Source organism: Lepidothrix coronata, unplaced genomic scaffold (assembly GCF_001604755.1).
Source record: "Lepidothrix coronata isolate B3197 unplaced genomic scaffold, Lepidothrix_coronata-1.0 Scaffold3, whole genome shotgun sequence".
NCBI classification, from domain to species: domain Eukaryota; kingdom Metazoa; phylum Chordata; class Aves; order Passeriformes; family Pipridae; genus Lepidothrix; species Lepidothrix coronata.
Window position 1 is genome coordinate 811,822 of NW_016690183.1, and position 19,305 is coordinate 831,126.

Genomic DNA, 19,305 nt, shown 5'->3' on the forward strand with positions numbered 1-19,305 from the left:
TTCTTTTTCCTGCATCAGAAATATTGCCATTGTATTCAAAAACCTCACTAGAAATTGTCACTTCAACTTCATTGACTGATGTAGCTGAAATCTGCTGTGACCAGTTCAGTCTGTTCTACAGCTGCAGTAGGTGCTCATGGAAGGCCTGTCTGCTCAGTCTTCCTGATTCCCTTGCCTAAAACAGACTCCCAGCATGACTGAGGCACCTCCCCACTGTGTTAACGAATTCTCCTTTAACATATGGCATGGTAAACCAAGTACATACAGTGTACAGCAAACCCACTTTTCTTTGCAAATGATCTGTGAGTAGTCTTTCTGCCCCTATGGATAGTCCTAGCAAGTCTTAAGCTGATGAGTTGAGTCACATCCATATTTGTTCCTTGTTTTATGGCTGTTAGTAAATAGTCTGCTGAGCCTCAGAGGCGTCATTTCATTTGCCGGCCTTTTGTTCTTCCTGGCTGTGATCTCATCCCATCATTCCCGTGTCCTTGTCCAAATTGCAGTTGTTTAAAGGTTGCTCTGAGCTCTTCTCTAATTCATTGTTCATAGTTTAAATCCTCTTCAGTAGATTTGTAAACTGGTTAGGCAAGGATGTTCTTCCTTTCTTCTGTGAACTGAAGTTCACCATTTGCACGTCATTGTGCAATATGTATTTACATAGTGGGTTTGGGTTTTGGGGGTTTTTTTTGTTTGGTTTTGGGTTGGATTTTTTTTGGTTGGATATTTGACTGTGGCATTAGCAGTGGTATGGAGAAAACGAAGATTTAGAAATTATTATTACAAGATTTTACAAATTATTTATGAATTACAAATTATGTGGTAATTGTATACAAAACTGTTGCAATTTTTTGAACTTTATCTAATGGAAGCCTTGTTTCTTCTTCAGTCATAAGCATAATCTGAGTATCAGTAATACAAGATAAAGAGTTTAGCCAAAGGACTGTAAGGTATGATGGATGAGTCATTTAATGGTTGGGGAATTTAGTGACTGCTAATGCAGTCTTATTAACCAGAATTTTTTGATACTGTGTCTGGGCAAGGTGTAGTGAAATTTGTGATTATTGTATTAGGATTTTCTATAAGGAATGTGCAAATGTTTATATACGTATGTGTCTGAATGAGTACTGTGTAATTGCCCTAAGTATTAGAACATCATGCTTGCTTATTTAGATGTGGCAAATATTTTTAAGCCTGTTTTTAATAGGTATTTGCCTTTAGGGGTTCCAGGTTTCAAAATGGTACTTGTATTATATATTAGAGTAAATTTTTAGTTTTAAAATAAACAATTGTCTTTCTTTTCAGTTGTTCTGACTGGCTCATAAGCTTTTGCCGAAGAAAGAAAGAGCTGAAGGCTCGCACAGTGTGGCTCGGATGTCCTGAAAAGTGTGAAGAAAAATACCCCAAAAATGCCATAAAAAATCAAAAGTACAACATCTTTACCTTTATACCTGGGGTAAGGCTATTAAACATTTTTTGGCGATGGGCTGACTGTATGTTCTATAGTGTTTCTTGACTATTCTGCAAAAACATAATTTTATTTGCCCAAGTTGTTCTTTTTCTTTTTTTATTTATACTATATTTATATTATATATTTATATTTATCTCAATGTCTTCAATTAAAGTTGACAGTTGAGAGCAAGGTTGCTTTTTCATTAAATTGTTCTGTTTTCAAAGGGATATTTACTAAATTGCAAGTGTGTATGATTGAGTGGTTGGAATTCAGTGAAGCTTTAGAAATTTGAGGTGGGTTTCCTTGCACTTTTCTATTCATCATTAGATTTGTAATCCTTTTTTAAAGAAGAAGCACTTCTACATGCAAAGCACTGACTTAAATTGAGAGGAGTCGAAAATTGCAGTTTAGTCCCATGGATATTTTCTCATACTGCTTGCCATTGAAAGCATAATAAATAATGTATTCTGAAATGGGCAATTCCTTAAAGGACAAAAACAACTAGCCTCTTCAATTTATAAGACAAGTAGACCTAGTTTGGTGCTTTTCAGAGTTGAATTTATTATTGCAGTTTTAAAAACAGCGAGGTCCTTTCATTTTGAATGCCATTCTCCAGGAAATACTTTTGTTGAGGAGTGGAAAGTTGACATTTTTTTCACTTTTTCCTAAGAAGCCATATTACTCCTTAATTTCAACTTTTTGCCTGTAATATTCACAGTGTATATGAAGACAAAAGAGACATTACAGTTTGTCCAGTTCATACTTTTAAAAAAACTTATAATGAAATTATAATGAAATATAGTAACATTATATTGAAATATAGTAACAGCAAAGGCATCTTTTGGAACTTCAGTAGTTAAAACCTAAAAATGTATGCTGCTGTGATATTATAAATTTTACTATTACTCTTTTACTCATACTTTTATTAATAAAACCCAAGAGTCCTGTGTCTTGTTCTAGAAGCTGAATGTTTTGTACATTTAAATACAGACATGCTTTGTCTTAAATTTTTTATTTAAGTGATCATACTGGTTTATAAGAGTATTGATTCTATTCTTCTGGCCTCTTTGGTCCAAAGACTGACAGGTGTTTTCTAACACATTTCTTTATTAGAAAAAAAAAAATTAATGGCCTTGTAATTAAGACTGATCTCCTGTCAGAGAAATAAAATGTGACTTATCACATGTGGATAAAATATTCTCATCATTATTGGACAAAGCAAATGTTTTCTTCTGAAGTTTAAATTATTAAATACACTGAAATTGGTTAAACCACGTATGCTTTCCTAAAGGTCACAACATTCATTAAGCATATAGTAAGCCATTGATTATTGTGACTAGAAATCTGCAGTGTAGATTACAAATCCTAAACTAGATTCATGTGTCCTATAGGGATCAGCCATGGTTTGAAATTCCCTGTTGAGAGAGCATGTTTGTTCTTTTTTTATCTTTTAAAAATCTTGCTTTTACAGTATAGGCGGAATCAGCCTTTTAATTTGGTGGTAGTATTTAAAAACTCATTACTAACTTCAGAATTAAGTGACATCCTAAATATAAAGCCCAATAGTTGGTGAAAATTAAATGTTTTCTAATTTTAATTTTAGATATAAGTTAAGACTTTTCATTGATTAGAATACTGTGTATTCTAGCTATCTCTTTTCATGTTTTTCTACTAAAACTAATTTGTAGGAAACAGCATTTTATTGGTTCCAAACCTGTAAATATAACTAAGTCATAAATATTGACTCCAGTGACCTACTCTGGTTTACCTTTTCATAATGTGAAGTTTTCTCTTATATCTTTTTTCACATTGCATCTGGCAATGGGTAATATTCAATGATTTCATATCCAAATACAAACTTAAAATAATGTTTAGATTAACAGAATTTCATGTACTGGCTAAAAGAGCAGTAATATTTCCAAATTGTCATTTCATTTCTAGATATTTATACAAAATACTTTCTGCTGCTGCCTTTACACTAGTCAGTTAAGATTCTGTTTATGATTTCATATGTATCTTGATACACCTGCTTAGGAATTTTGTGAGAATTTCCATTAAAATTATCTTCTGTGAAGGGAAGGTTTTGAAGATACCTCTCCTGAACTTCAAAGCAGTAGTTTTATTAGTTTTATGTAGCTGGAGACTTCTCAATTTGCTTAACTAGACTGAAGTGCTTAGCTTTGTTTTGAATAGACTCAGTCAGTGGTCTGCCAGGATTCAGAAGATTTGTAGGAAGGTGTTTTTTAACTCCCACCTTCTGCGAGATGGATGCTCTTCCTGATCTGCACCTCCCAAAGTACTCTGTGGACTTTTTTTTTGGCCTGGTGTATCAAGTGTTTGTAAACAGTTAAACATACGGCTAGAAATGAGTGTATAAGCTTCATGAGTATTAGCATAAGGTATAGGTTCAGTCTGAATTAGTTTCATTTTGGAAGAATGCTTTGACCCTTCCTGCAACTTCAGATGTGACTTTTTTAGCTTTACAGTTTTGTTGGTAAATTGTGAAATAGGATTCCACACTCTTGAAAAAAATCTTAGAGGCTGTTTAGGTAGTCTTTAGGTGTACAGTAATTTAGCACTCTTGCAAGAAACTGGTGATTTTGAGGTACTACTACTTTGTTATGTCTGCCAGAAAGACCCTTCAAAATGGAGTTTCCTGAATATTGTTTCCTAGTGCATAGGTTTTTCCATAATTGAGTAATAATGTTGGACTTGTAAGAACAATAAATACCAGTAAAATAACTTCCATTTTTGTGCAGAAGTCATTGTAATATTAACTGAATTGTGAGATGAAAAGCTGGAGACAGTCTTTAAATGTGGCTTTTTGATCTATTTTGAATGTCTTTGAAATAATTGATTATCTGTTTTCTCTAGTCTCAATGTTCCAAGTTCAGTAGCCACTTCTCTTAATCCTGCTGGAGGTGCCATGTTACCCTGGCTTACTAAAGAAATATGTGAAGTCTTTGAAGATACAAAATTCTATAAAATGAATAATGTTCTTAGCACTGTAATTACAAGTAAAGCAGTCTTGAGAACATGTACTTGCTGAAGTGGCACTTTTAATTACCAAAGGATTCCCTGCATCTGTCGTTCCTTTGGAATAGGGGACAATGTATTCTGTGGTGACTTTATTGTGGCTTCACTTAAAACTTGGACAATTACCTTTGAGTTTAGACCAAACCTTCAGTTTATTTAGAAATATCCTTATGTACCTATATTTTTTGCAAAACAATCTTGTGAGAAATTTAATGCTGAGCATTTGAGCATTTCTAAATTACTTCAAAAGTCCATGTTATTCTGTTACAAATTTTTGTAGTTTACACTTTCTGAAAACTTAAACTGTTGTTTTTGTAAAAAGCTTGTCTTCCTATAGAAACTGAGATTTCCACAGAATAGCCATGTGGAAAGAGAACAGTGCTGCTTACCTTTACTCACTGGGTGTTTTCTGTAGGGTTCATTTTATTTTCCTAAACAACATTTATTCTTGAACCTTAAATGGTTTCACTATTTTTAAGAATAGCTGGGAAATGGTAATATAGGAGTGCCTCTGACTTGATGGCAGCTTTTGTCCCTTTGAGAACCAAAGGACTTCAGAAAGAAGGCACACTAGTTTTAGAGCTTCCACTCCTGCAAGAGGAGAAACTTCAGTGGCTGTGTTGAGGAGAGAGCGTGCTGAGGGAATGCTGCCAATAAAAGTGATGAGGAGTTCATGTACATTATTTTCTGTATGTGCTGCAGACAGGGATGAAGCTTTAGGGTATTCTCACAGTGATGCAAAGCAGCATGGTACAGCCTACTCAGTTTTGTTACTCTATAGAAGGTTCAAATGCCAAACACTAAGATAATATTTTTGTAGATGGTTTCTGATTTTTTGATGCCGATAATTTTTTTTTTTTAGATAATACTTTTATTTAAGGCCAGGATATGAAAATTTTAAGACAAAAAGATGTTGTAAAACAGATAAAAGAGAATTTAAGTATTGCTACCTTAGGAAAAATTAAGATTTAATGCTGTATTTTTAGGAAAAGAAGTTTTAGCTTCTTTTGTAAGCAGTGAAAGTTCAGATACAAACTTATTTTGCTTTTTTTGTATTGATACTATATAAAAAAGAAAATTTTCAAAACCTTTTGACTAATAAACATAACGGTAACTATTGTGGATGTAAAATTATTGCAAGATGCTTCTGCAAGTACAAATTAATGCAAATATGAAATTATGTTTACTGTTAAAATTTTAAGTAAATATTTGCAAAGTGATCTTGATACATAGTCCAGTTTTCAAAATACCCAAAATGTAGCAAATTGTTTTTTCAGAGTGAAAAGAGGCAATAATATCACAGTATTTTCTCTCACCGAAAATAACAATACTATACTAAAATAGCATAGTGCATATAGTAGTGTGTGATGATATATAACAAATTGTGCTATATAGGCACTATAATATTGGCATCTATAATAGCATGACATATAATGGTTTTATGTCTACTATCATGAAAAAATATATTTTATGTATATTGTGGGTACAAATTTTAGAGCATTTATCTATTTTTCTTTTTCATTTTAGGTTTTATATGAACAGTTCAAGTTTTTCTTGAATCTCTACTTCCTCGTCGTGTCCTGCTCACAGTTTGTACCAGCACTGAAAATAGGCTACCTGTACACATACTGGGCTCCTCTGGTAAACAGAAAAATACTATTAACTAGAAGTTTTGGGGTTTTTTTTATTTCAGATCAAAGGTTCATGTCTATGTACATTTCATAAATTTGCAACTGGAAAACTGCATTGATCAAAGAACATAACAGAAGTAAAGTGCTTATTTGAAATGAGGGTATTTTACATCAGATACTCCAGAAGCTGTTGTTTGATAGCCTTCCCTTCCCCTTGCCTACCACTTTCCTGCCCCACAGACTGGAAGTCGTTTTTTAACCATCTGGTGTGAGCAAGTAGTGCTCCGTTCTGGCTGCTGGTCACTTGGGAGTTTTTTGAAAAAAACAACAAAACAAAAAACAAACAAACAAACAAAACCCCAACAAAACCAAACAAATAAACCCAACCCCCACAAACAAACAAACAAACAAACAAAAACAACACAAATCCCCCCAAAAAAACCAGAACAACAACAACAAAAAAACCCCCAAACAAAAAAACAAACCAAAAAAAAGGAGAAAAAAGCTCCAGCTACTAGAGAAACTTAATGGATAACATAGGTAATTTTTGTGCTAATTTCTTTCAGTTTATCGTTATGTGTTCACTAATTCTTACTTTCAGACTAGGTCAGAATTGTGAGCATACATTTTTTGCATTCCTTCTGTACCAATTTTGATCACAACCTTTTCTTACAAAAATTGAGATGAAATATTTTAAACCATGAATAAAACAGGAGGAAATAATGTCTTTAAGTTACTAATTAAACACGCTTTTCCGAAATGATCACCACCCTGCCAGTTACACTGGCTTTCTTTTGATATATCTTTTTGTTATTGAGCCCTCTGCAGTATTTTCTTGGGAAAATGTTAAAACCACTAGCTTCGGACTCAGGTTTCCTAAGGTTTGAAAAATGTATTCAGAGGAGACCTTTTTTGGTAGTCTGCCAGCTGTATTCCCATGATTTGGAATTCTTTTCTCATTGGTAACCAGATCATTACCTTCTCTTTCATCTTCTTCCTGGTCCCTCCGTACCAGGTTTAAAGGCAGGAGGAACAAATGCCTTACATTCTAAACTTATAAAAAAAAAAGGTATTTTTCAGTAGCATTTATTCTCAGTGGTATTCAAGGGAACGGTGACATGCTGACTGCTTGAGTAAAGGTCGTTCTTAACAAGTCAATAGAGTAAATATTCTGGATTGATTTCATTGTTTTAATTGTTGTAACATGTGTCCTTTTAAGTATGGATAAATGGAGAGACTGTCCTGGGTGTTCTTCATACCTCTTTCCAGACAACTTTTTGCTTCTGCTCCAACAAAAAAACACTTTCAAGACAGAAAGCTTGTTCAACAGTGGGATTTCAAATGGATATTTACAAAGGTCTTTGTCACTGACACAGTAAGAAAAGGCAGAAGTCAGCTTTGTCTGGAAGTCGCTCTCTTCACAGTGAAGTACTGTGTAAAGCTCTATACATCAGTGGGGTAGTAAGGAAAAAAAATGCTTGTCTTATTCAAGGGTATTTTGAATTATGTTTCCCAGTTTTCACATACAGTTTGAAAATACCAATATCTCAATGCTAGTGGTGCCACTTTTTGCTAAACTGACTTGTTTCTACTTCAATAGCATTTCTACTAATGATCAACCTTCAGGTTGAATATAGCTCAATATCTGTGAAAATATAAAACATTTAAGGCCCATTGGGCTGCTTTTGTTGCTTAACGGATTACTTTGGTTTTCTTTGAAGAGCATGTAACTGCTGATAAATCTTCAGTAATAATCAGAGGAGCAGCTGTGACTTGTATTTTTTCTCAAGATTTTAAAGGAAAATTGTTTGCCCTGATACTTAAAACCAGATGAATAGAAGTTGACTATTGCTAGTAGAGTTCTGGGTTTTTTGATAGTGTATGTGGGTTTTGTGGGTTTTGTTAGGGTTTTCTTGTCTTTGGTTTATTTGTTTTGGGGTTTTTTATTTCAACAGCTTTTACAGCAAACATGGTACACTTAGATAAAACTCTGAAGTTCTTAAAACAAGACTATTTTGCTAATTGGTTGTCATTTGTGTAGTAGGGAATGCACTTCTCATTTCGACTCCAGCATACAAGGGTTGTAAAGCATACAAGTATGATTGTAAGCAGTATGCTAAAGATATTTACCTGCTTACAGTTAAAGAAGGATGACAGGTTTCTTTTGTAAGATTGCTTCACAACTTCAGCTCTCCTTTGGAAGAGTATCAAGTTCCTTTGAGCAAATGAGCAAAAAGGGAGGTTTCTTTCTAAAATTGTTCCTAGTAGTCATGGTCAGCTGTACTCAGCTGCTCAGCAAGGTACAGGGACTGCCAGGGGAAATTCTTCCAGTTAGCACCTTGCATTCTGTGTTTTGGTTACTGTCTAGTTAACAAGATATGTGCAAATGGCTAATAATACATTTGAGGGTGCTTCAGGAGTGCCCTTTTTTTATGCTGCTAGAATATCTATACTGACAAAGCATGTGAAAATGCTGCTGCTGGAAGAGGGGAAAATCCGACTGCTCATTCATTTATGCCCTAGGAGTGAAAAGGAACGCATTTTGCATGGGCTCTTTTGGGTTCTGTAGAGTTGTAATGCAATTTGTACCTAACAGAAACCTCAACAAACAAGAAGTGTTTGACTATAAGGTCACAACAGAGTAAGCCTTGGAACTTTGGTCTGGAACTGTACAACAACCCTAAAATCCCCAGGAGGATTTTAGTCAACATTCCTTTAGGAAAGCTCTACGCCTTCACTCCTTTCGTATTGCTGGGAGGTTAGGGTAAGGTTGGCATACTGTTGGACTTCTGCAAGAATGGCATAAATTTTCTTCTGTAAAGTATCGGTGTGTGTCTAAAGCTGTATAGATAATCTAGAACCTTATCTGTTGGTGGATTTATCAATTACTTAAAATAATGCTAAGATCACTGTACTATTGAAAATTTTATTTCTCTTTCTCTGATAGAGAAAAAACTGAAGTGCTCAGTCTAAGGCAGGAGACACTAACTGAGAAGGTTTAGAGAGGGCGAGAGGAAAGTTATATGCTTATCCCTGAACTGTTCTGTATTCTTTTTAACTTAGCATCCTTTGTGGCCAGAGATCATCATAGTTGAGTGAAGCACTTTGTACGCTTCAGCAGAAGCTGCAGTGGCACTATCCTGTGAAAGGAGCAGCCAAAGCATTTAGACACTTAGTTTTTCAGAACAAACCCCCTTTTTCTTTGTCAATGTTTGTGATGTATTGCCAAGTAACTTCATTTAAGGTGGCAAAATAAACTAGCCACCCATTTGTCTTTTTCTGTCTGTTAGGAAAAAGGCAATTTTTCAACATTAGAACTGGAGGCTTTTTAAATGTTTTTGGTAAGGCCCTAAAATTTGTGGGATATAGGGAAATATGCTTATTGAACTTATAAAGGCTGTCTTTAACTCATCCAAACCTTTTTCATTTTTTACATTTCAAAATACTATCTTAATTTTGTGTATTTGGGAGATGTGGTTACTCTAATTATATTCGTACAATGTGCAAGTATGATATTTTTTTTCCTGGAGTAAACAAAGATATTATTTGAACAAATGGAAGAAAACACATCCAAATTAAAAATAAGTAAATATTCTAAACACACGTTTCTACTCTGCATAGTGTTCATACTTGTCTGTTTTTGTTCTAACACTGAAAATTCTGAATTGCATATTTGTATCTTTAACAGGGATTTGTTTTGACGGTCACGGTGGTGCGGGAAGCTGTGGATGAATTTCGACGTTACAAAAGAGACAAAGAAATGAACTCACAGTTATACAGCAAGCTGACAGTACGAGGTTAGCAAACCATTTGTGTAAATCCTTAAAATATCTCATCTTTTTCTTATATGTACATTTGCAGACTTTCAGTTCAAAGAAATGTCTCAAGCATCAGTATTCAGAATGAAACAGTGATACTCAACTAAATAAAGTGTGATTTCCCTTAGATGAATATTGTTGTTAAGCTTGATCTTTTTAAGAAGTTTTATAAATATTTTGTTGTTTGTAAATGAAAGGTGTATGTATATAATTGTATATATTTTTGAAGAATTCTGCTGTTTAGCACCCTTACTTCAAAGTGCAGTTCTCTTCTGAAATTTATATTGAACAGTAACTCAACAACATTGTCAACTATGTATCAGGTGTATTTAGTAAATAAGGGATAAGTAAATAATTAAGCTAATTAAAATTCACTAGAACCTTTCAAATTTGGTGGATAAATTCATGTTTGAGAAGAGGAAGATGTATTGTGAATCATCTTCAGTATCAAAAATATTGATTCAATTTTTGCATATAATTTGAAATCTACTTGATCGTGCAGAATCAAGAACAGACAGTTTTCTTTGTAGAAATTAATAAAAGGAGAAATCAGTTATGACTCTTTTTTTTAATGAACTTTGAATCCCATGTTGACAATGATTTGTGATCCTTGAACTAGCAGTGTTTTGAGTTGTGTCCAGTTTTAAGAGTGAAAACGTTATTGCTGTCACCACTTAAAATTCAGTTGCACTACACATTGCCACAAACCTATATATAAAATCATGAATAGGTGACTGCACCTTTTTCTTAAAATAGGATTCTTTCATAATAAGGCATTCTGAAACTGAAAGATACCATTTTGAGATAAAAACTGGGATTTCTTACTGTGATAAAATTAGACTAAAATTTTGTAGTGGATTTAGGTATTTATGTGCAAATTAAGGAAGTCAAATACTATGCTTCCATAAACTATATTTATAAATGACTTTCAGTATAATTACCTAACTTTTAATATTAGTAATATTCTTCATGTGGAAAAATTTGGTTAGGCTTACTATACTAACCTACAGGTTAGTGGTTTGGAGAAAGAAGACTTTGTTACTTGTGAGTGAACAAACTTGATACTAATTTAATTAAAACCCTGAAAATTGATGCCACTCTGAAGAGTCACTTTTCAGAGTGGAACTGCACTTTATACTAACGTCTTTTTTTTTTCCTAGTGATTTTATGGCTTGTGTAGGTTTTACAGTCTTTGTTTTGAACCTGTTCTTTTTTTCCATTTCAAAGAGAGAAACTGACACAGAGAGGTTAAGCAGGTTGCCCTTGTTCAAATTGGACAGTAGGAAAACTTCAACAAGATTAAGTGTTACCCTTAATTTAATCACTTCCAGTTAGTTGTTTTGCAAAATTGTGTTTACTAAAGGGAAATAAACATATTTGTCGCAATAGAAGTTAGCGGGATCTGAATTGTGATTAGGTACTTGAGTAAATATAGTGTGGGTAGGCTGATTTGTAGGCTAAAATCTTCTTATGCAGAGTTACATAGATGAAAATTAGGAAGTCTGTCACTACCTAACAGGGTTAACTTTCTCTTGGAGTCTTTCTTAGCTGTGAGAAACACTGAACAGGTAAAACATGTGAATGCTGACTTACCACTTGCATGTTGCTAGTGTAAGAAGTACCAGCTTTTGAAGATAAGGGGGTTCACATTAGTGACTCTTGAAGACATAGCATTTCTTTTTAGTAATTGGAGAACTTGAATATATGTTTGTTGTAATCAGTAAGTCTTAACTTTTTTTTTATAATAATGAACTGTTCTGATTAGGAAATCAAGGGAGAATGGGACATCTCTATTAAATGTTACTTATTTGTACTCGAACAGCAATTGGCCAGATTAATATCCATAGACTAATTCTGATCCATGAGATATCCAGTATTATGCAGTTCTCTATTTTTCATGTAACATGGAAAAGCTCAGTCACCCCTTGGTGAATTTGCTATGTATAGCTTTGCATTTCTCAAGTAGGTGGACTGCTATACGTGAAGTTTGAATAGTTTCTGCTTTTTCAAGCCTTTATGGCAAGTGATGAAACATGCAAATCAGTAAATGCATTGAATTTTTTTAGTGAGCAAATCAATGAAGTGTACTCCTGTCCATCTCTATCATGTGATTCTTTTCCCTTGTATACTTGGTTATGGTACCAAATATCTTAAGGTGTTCAGTGTATATGATGCATTCTGCTGTTTTAATCTTATTGAGATGCTTGCTGCAAAATCTACTTTCCTTTTCTATATATCAAAGCCTACAGATTGTTAATAGGTAGTTTCCAGTCAGCATGCAAGTTTAACTTGGAGGGAAGAAGAATATTTGCCTGTAGAATTGAAACTACCTGACTGTTGAAGATTCTGTGAGTTTAATTGCCTTTTTCTGCTTCAGAGTGGTTCAGCTCTGTATCCTTTTGTAGAGCAGAAACTGCAATGGAAAAAATTTTAGACCTATGCATGCAGGTTTAGGAGGACTTCTGTTTTGCTTTCTTAAGGAACCATTATACATTTGGGACAGTTTCTTGTCTCCTATACTCAGGTATGACCAGCTAAGTGCCTCTGAAAAGACTCTGCTACTCTGCAGAGAATCACCTCAAGTTTATGAATAGGCTATTATCTCTTTCATTAACCTGTGAAGAGCCAATTGGCTAATAAAATTGTAAAGCAATTTTTTTTCCCTTCCCATTCTTGAAGTTGGCAGTCCTGCCCTGAGCCTTTCATAGTTAGGTTTCTCTGTGCAGTGTTACTGAAGTTTCTAAGAAATAAAAAAGATCAAGAAGAAAACAACTAACTGTAATAGTCTTAACAACAAGTGGCAGAAGAGGCAGAAGTGCCTGCATCTGTCACTTTATCTCAAGATTTTTAACATGCTGCAGAACTCTCACTTTGCAACTTGCAAAGCAAAAGAAAAATTGAATGACAGGAGAGATGAGTTTAATGAAATAATTCCATCCAGGCTTCAAATGTGAAAGACTTATGTCTTTGCAGTATTCTTAAAGGATGTTAAGGCATGAAGTTGAAAGCATATATTTAAAACTGTGAAATTGAGAAAATATCAATAACTGCTATGCAAGAGAAAGATGTTTCCTTTCAAATGGGAGAATTGAGAAGACTGTTTTGGAGAGCTACAGTGATTTAAATATTTTTTAAATTTTTTTTTTTTTTTTTAATTTTTTTTTAGAACTTCAGCTCTCCAAGAACGAGTTATCCTTCTGCTTTTTAAAAAGCCAATTCATTAAAAAAACCCCCATTATATCTGAATCTAAAGGTACAACATTACATCTTTATTGCTTGCCATATTTCAGACTCCTGATGACTTAATTCCTGGTATTCAGACCATTTGGAACAGATATGTTTTTAAAGAATTGTATCAACTTGATCTAACTGATTAGAGGAGCAGTAGCAACAACAGAAACAGAACTTGAGTTTTAACGTAAGAAAAAATTTGAAATGGAGGCCAAAAGAGAGGAAAAGTCAAGGGGGCTTTTCTTCCACATTTTTGCAGCATTGAGGAGATTGGATAAGAAGGAATGAAGGTTGTCCATTTCACCTTCACAAAAGGAGACAGGTCACAGGATCTCTCTAGAGTTTTTACATTGGTAATTAAAGACTAATCTGAGTTCTATATAAGATAGAGTTTGAAAGAAGGACCGAAGGACAGCACTTGCTCTGAAAGCTCAGCATCCTCACCCTGGACTTGCTGTAGCTTTAAGCTTCCCCTCACTGCCTGCCTGCTCGCTCCTCCTCCAGCTCCCCATTATATTATGTGTACTGTAATTATGCTGACAATTTAGGCTAATAGATACCAGGCAAAACTTTCATATGTTTCTTTACTTTACTAGTGTCCTAGTGTCTTTCAAGAGTTTCGTATTTTAGGGTTAGACACAAGCTGTATTACCAACTCCACCAGCAGTACTTCAGACGGTATTTAAAGTATCATGGGTAAGATGTAATAGCAACTTAAAAATAATTTGAAAATCCTATTTTCAGAAGTGGCTGTTCTTTCATGAGTGGCACTCGTGTAGTGGAGAGACTTTATTAATAACAAGAAGTAAAGTTTATAGCCACATTTTGTTTACTTCATTTCTTAATTTTTTTGTGTGAAGTACTTGTTAGCACATATGAGGTATTTATTAGTTTCTCAGATCACTGCAGTTCATTGAAACGGCTTTATCTTGAGAACATAATGAGTTACTACAGACACATTTCAGTGTTCCAGTTCTGCATAATTCTATATGTTGCTGTAGGCGAAAGCCTTGCGCCTCAGTGGACTATAAAGTCTGGATGCGTAGCCACTTCTGACAGCTTTGGACTTTTTATTGGTAATTGCACAGATGGTGAAGTGTGTTTTGCTACAGAGATGTTTTTAGAGAAAAATAGTTTGCAAAAATAATTTATGCAGTGAATAACACTCAGTGTCTTATTTCTCCAAATGCAGCTTCACTAAGATGTAGTATTGCATTATTTTAATGTTCTGTGAAATGGTATCTCATGAGTCTTTTTTTTGCTAGTCTAAAAGAAAGTGTTATGTGTTGAGTTCTCAGAATTTTAAGCCACTTTTTTAATTACTACCACATTTTGCCATTTAGTTTTTAATGGAATATGTCCTGCCATTCAAACTCATTGTAGAATTGTCTTGTATGTCACAGGCCACTTCCTTGTGTGTGAGGATGCACAGGATGCTCTTAACAAAACATGTTAGTGTCTAATAAAGACAGCATTCTGTGCTGTTTTACTAAGCCACCTGGAAAACAGTCTAATAAGGAAACTTTTCAATTCATAATGTGAAATTCCTGGAATTGCTAGACTAAGTACAAACAAAGGTGCAGTGTGGGTTCCTGTTGGTATACTTGACACCCTGCGTCTTTGCTTCGTGTCTGCACTACATCATGTTGCAAATGAATGTTCTACCTTCTCTTGTCCTCTGAGGTTTAGTGTCTTTTGATCTTTACTGTAGATGCTGTTAGAACATGACCGTGGAAAATTGGATTATTTTAGTTGATAAAATTGCTAATAGTTGCATTTGGTGAGTAGCTCTGAATGGTTTTGCTCCTACACGACTGTACAGGTGGTATATATCTGAGTGTTGGCACAGCTCATACTAGGATTTTTGTTGTTGTTATTATTATAATCAGTGGATTGATAAACTAATGAAAATTATTAGGGGAAGAATGGAAAACAATATAAAGAATGGTATTCTTTTAGCAAAGCCAACAGACAGAAAGCAAAGTAAACATTACAGTATTTCTTTGTATGCTATTCACTGCTAGTCAAAACTTGAGAATTTTTAAGGAGAATTCACAGCCTTGTGCAGTTAAGCAGGGGAAATATGTTGATTTTATATCAGACTATTCTTTTAGTGATTGAGCTTTAGTATTAAGTTACTTTAAATTTAAAAAAAATAAAAGTTTGATACCTATGGAAATTAACTGAGTGTCAATGTATCTTGAAACTCTTGTAGATTACTGCTTATGTTCTTGCTACAGCTTTATATACCTTCTGTAGTCTTCTGCTACCGCCTTTACCCTCACAAATGTTGAATGAAGACATAATTTGTTTTATATTTGAGAGCAGAGGAGGGAAAGTGTTTTTGGCAACTAGTGTAAAAGGTCACTATCAATAGCAAAGTCTGGCTTTATGAAGGTTACTTTGCATACAAGGCAAACAAAAATTGTGATTTTCGTGACATTGCACATTTTACAAGTGCAAATTTCATGGAAAGTGTATTAAATATTAGCTGCATATCATAGGAATACATTTATTATTGACTGAATTAAACATAAAATACCTTACTTTGGCATGAAATGCAATTTTAAAGAGCAAGTACTGAAAAAAATTCCTCATGTTATGAATCTTACTACCTTTTAATCAACATACATGTAAGTTTATGGAGTTCTTTGAGGTTAACTACCTGATCTGTCTTTATTGAGAACTGCGATGAAAAGGGCTCATGGATTTGGAGCCTAACTTAGGGGTTTTTTTGATACTTAGTATAACTTTGAGAGATGATGGTGCATTGACAAATCTACTCCTTGTGGTATTTTTGATTAAACTTCAATCTGATTGCTGCTCCTTCTGTGCTTTTGTGGGTTTTCTGTTTTAATTCATTCAGTTTGATTTTCATTTAGACCTCTACCACTTTACCATGTTTTGACATACTTGCCATCAGATACCTGCTGATCACACACCTGGAAATCATGATAATGTTTCTGTTGAGAAAAGATCATACTTGTGGGGATGTGTTTCAGGTCATCAGGCTATGTAAATATGCATGTGTTTATATACTGAGGGTTTTTTGGGTCTTGGTTGTTTTTAACTCAGAGAAGCAACTTTATTCTGGAACTGTGGCAAGGACTTGGGATTAGAACTCCTGAATTCTAATGAGATCAACAATAACATACTTTGGGCAGTTGCTTAACCTCTCTGTCTCGGTTTTTCAGTATGTCAAATAAAAATGTTAAAACTTTACAGTCTTACAAATATTAATACCCTACAGAACATATAGAAATTAAATTGGAAAATGTGCTGTGTACATTTTTGAACGAGTTGTTCACAGCAGTTACTGAATAGGCTGCTTTAGAGAATGAAAAAATCAGCTTTTGAAATTTTAGTTTTTTGAAATTAAATCTTCAGGCATTTCTTTTGACTTCAGAGAAATTTACCTCTTTTCTACTATAATTGCCAATAAGTGTCAGGTGGTGCCAATTACATCAGTAACTTCAGTGGTCAAGAAAAGCTACCTGTTGATAACTGGGCTGTGAATAACAATTCATGCATGTGAGACTGCTCCATGGCTGTAAGCTTAACAACTCTTTACTTGTCAGACACAAAAGTGCTGTTTAGTAGGTGATGTGAAAGATTCCTGTTTCCAATTTATAACTCTATTACTGGTAATATAGGTCAGACTTGAGCATCTCCCATACATTTGTTTTTCTTCTAATACTTCTAGAATACCTAATTGCTTACAAAAGTAGAATTTTTTAACCAGTCAGTTATTTATTCAAGCAGATGAAATCTATGTATTAACGTGTTCAGCAAAAATCTGTTTTGTAAAAATTGTAACATTTTCACCAAACAATACCATCTTCAAATAATTAGTGCATCTGGGGATTTATATTCTTATTTGTTATTAATGTCTGCCTAAGTTGATTACATTTCTTCTTTTTTTTTAAGGTAAAGTGCAAGTTAAGAGTTCAGACATACAAGTTGGAGACCTCATCATAGTGGAAAAGGTTGATACTTTTAAAATATATTTTAAAGCCTAAAGATTATTAACATGCTAATTATCTTCTGAAGAAAAGTGTATCAAGGTACTTATCTGTGGAGTACTAACTAGATAGTGTTTTAGTTCAAGTCTTATTTGAGAATCCTCAAGGAAGTCTATTTTAGAATTAATTATAAGCTTAATTAAATGTACCCATTTATATTTTATGAATTGGTATATGCTTAAATCTATCTTGTGAAGGGAATACAATTACAGAATTAAATTCCCTGATTTGCTGTGCTGAATGTTTTGTCTGAGTACTGGTACCTTCCTTCTGATGCTCAAATCAGTGTTTTTCTGTCTGAAACCTTCAAGGATAAGCTTTATTTATGTGTATGTGTGTATATATATATATGTATATAAAATGTTTGTATTATCTAATCATAGTATGTATCTAGCTATATATATAATTAAGTAATAAGAAAGTTTACATATTTTAAAAAGGGAGAAAAAGCTTTTCAGTTGGATTGCAAATGGTGAGTGAGAGCTGTGAATTCTTTTTCACTCTATGTTAACATGACAATAAAGACTGTTGCTTATTTCAGTTGCCTTTCTGGGCTACTAAGAGGTTATTGTGACCTTAGAATTCAGAAGTAACTATTTTTACTTACATTAATTCTGGAAAGGTGACTTACTTTCTGTGTGCCATCAAGTAATTCCCATCACACTTTCTGTTAGAGAGTTAGTCCATGGAGATGCTGGAAGGAGGCACCTTGAAGCTTGTATCTGCTTTTGCTTGTTTTGGAAAGCTTCTGTTTCCTTTGTTTCTTCTGTAAGTCTAAAGAAAGAAGAATGCACCCAACTCTGATTTGGTTTGCTGCTTTCGGCTTAAAATATATATTTTTCCATGTTAGTTTGCATTATTTCTTGCTCTTTTTAGCTTTCTTTTTGTCTGCTCTGTGTACCTTATATCTTTTGGGACCTGTCTGGGCAGCATATACTAGCATCCACAAGTTAGGCACTAATATATCTGGCCTTCACATCTGTTTTGCCTTACCCCTTGCTCTCTTAGAGTGCAGTGGAATCAGCTTGCACGGGCTTGCTTGCACCTATTCCAGATTTTCTAGGAGACTGAGAATTAGATATTTGTTTTGATTTTTATTAGGGAGCTTTTTTTGGCCTCTTTAATCTCTATACCTGAAATTAATTATTATAGAATGTAGAGGTAATCTGCCTTCCCCAAAATTTACTGAGATCCATCTGTCTGTTAGATTATACTAGAATTTGAAAAAGTTGAGTTACTTTGGAGATCAGTCTGTCTTGAATGAAGTGGGTCATTATCTATTTCAGAATTATTTGCAGTAGCTTAGAGCTCATACGTTGTGAGTACCTGAAGTTTCTAATGAAAAAAAAAAGTTATGTTTAAGGATGTAGGGAAATAATGAGTAGTGTTCTTTTTGATGGAAGATTTTCCTCTGGTATCTCCATAAGATGCATGTAGTTGTTTGAATGTTGTGTTTCAGCTTCAAACTCCCTACTGTCCCAGCAGAGCAGCTTTTTTTTTTTCTTTTGAGCTATCTGGGGGTGCTTTCAGACTAATGAATTTCAATGTTTTCTGGTTCTTTTGAGAAGTGTATTTTGTTGCAGCAAGCAATTTTCAATTTCAGAGTATGACTCTTAAGCCAAAGAACCACTCAGGAGTGAAATGTTCAATTGCTCACTCTAATGGCAGAGGAACAAGTTAACATTGTATTTGACTGGTAGATGCATCAACAGCATTTCCGCAGTGAAATTAATGACTCATTTGAGCTGAAGATCCATATGTTAACTAGTGACTGCATCACAAATACTAACAACTTAAGTGAAAGGCTTTTCTAGATTTAAACCTTGAATATCCTCTGATTATTGTCTTTTTTTAAATAGTCCTAATTAATTTCAAAGTATCTCTTAAGTGACTGTAACGTGCTTAAAACAGTTTAGTTTCAAGTAGTATATCTATTGTTCCAACTGAAAATTTTGTAGTGCACTATTACTAGGGCAGAAAGAAGCCTGAATAGATGAAAATATTGCCTGTTTTTTAAAAACTAAAAGACATTTGTGTATGGAAGCTGAAAAATGGTCCCCTGCCTTGAACAGGCAAGGTACTTCTAGATGTTCTCCTTGTTTTGTTTTAAGATAGAT

General features: G+C 34.0%; 1 protein-coding gene across 4 annotated transcripts in view; it reads left to right on the top strand.

Moving 5' to 3' along the window:
- The window catches only part of ATP9B (ATPase phospholipid transporting 9B (putative)), a 158,868-nt gene that overhangs the window by 23,484 nt on the left and 116,079 nt on the right, over positions 1–19,305 (top strand). For all 4 annotated transcript variants that reach the window (XM_017822238.1, XM_017822254.1, XM_017822247.1 and 1 more), the window contains exons 3-6: positions 1,303–1,453; positions 6,014–6,127; positions 9,806–9,914; positions 17,094–17,152. In XM_017822238.1, the coding sequence (XP_017677727.1) occupies positions 1,303–1,453; positions 6,014–6,127; positions 9,806–9,914; positions 17,094–17,152 (433 nt within the window). The remainder of the gene's footprint in view (positions 1–1,302; positions 1,454–6,013; positions 6,128–9,805; positions 9,915–17,093; positions 17,153–19,305) is intronic.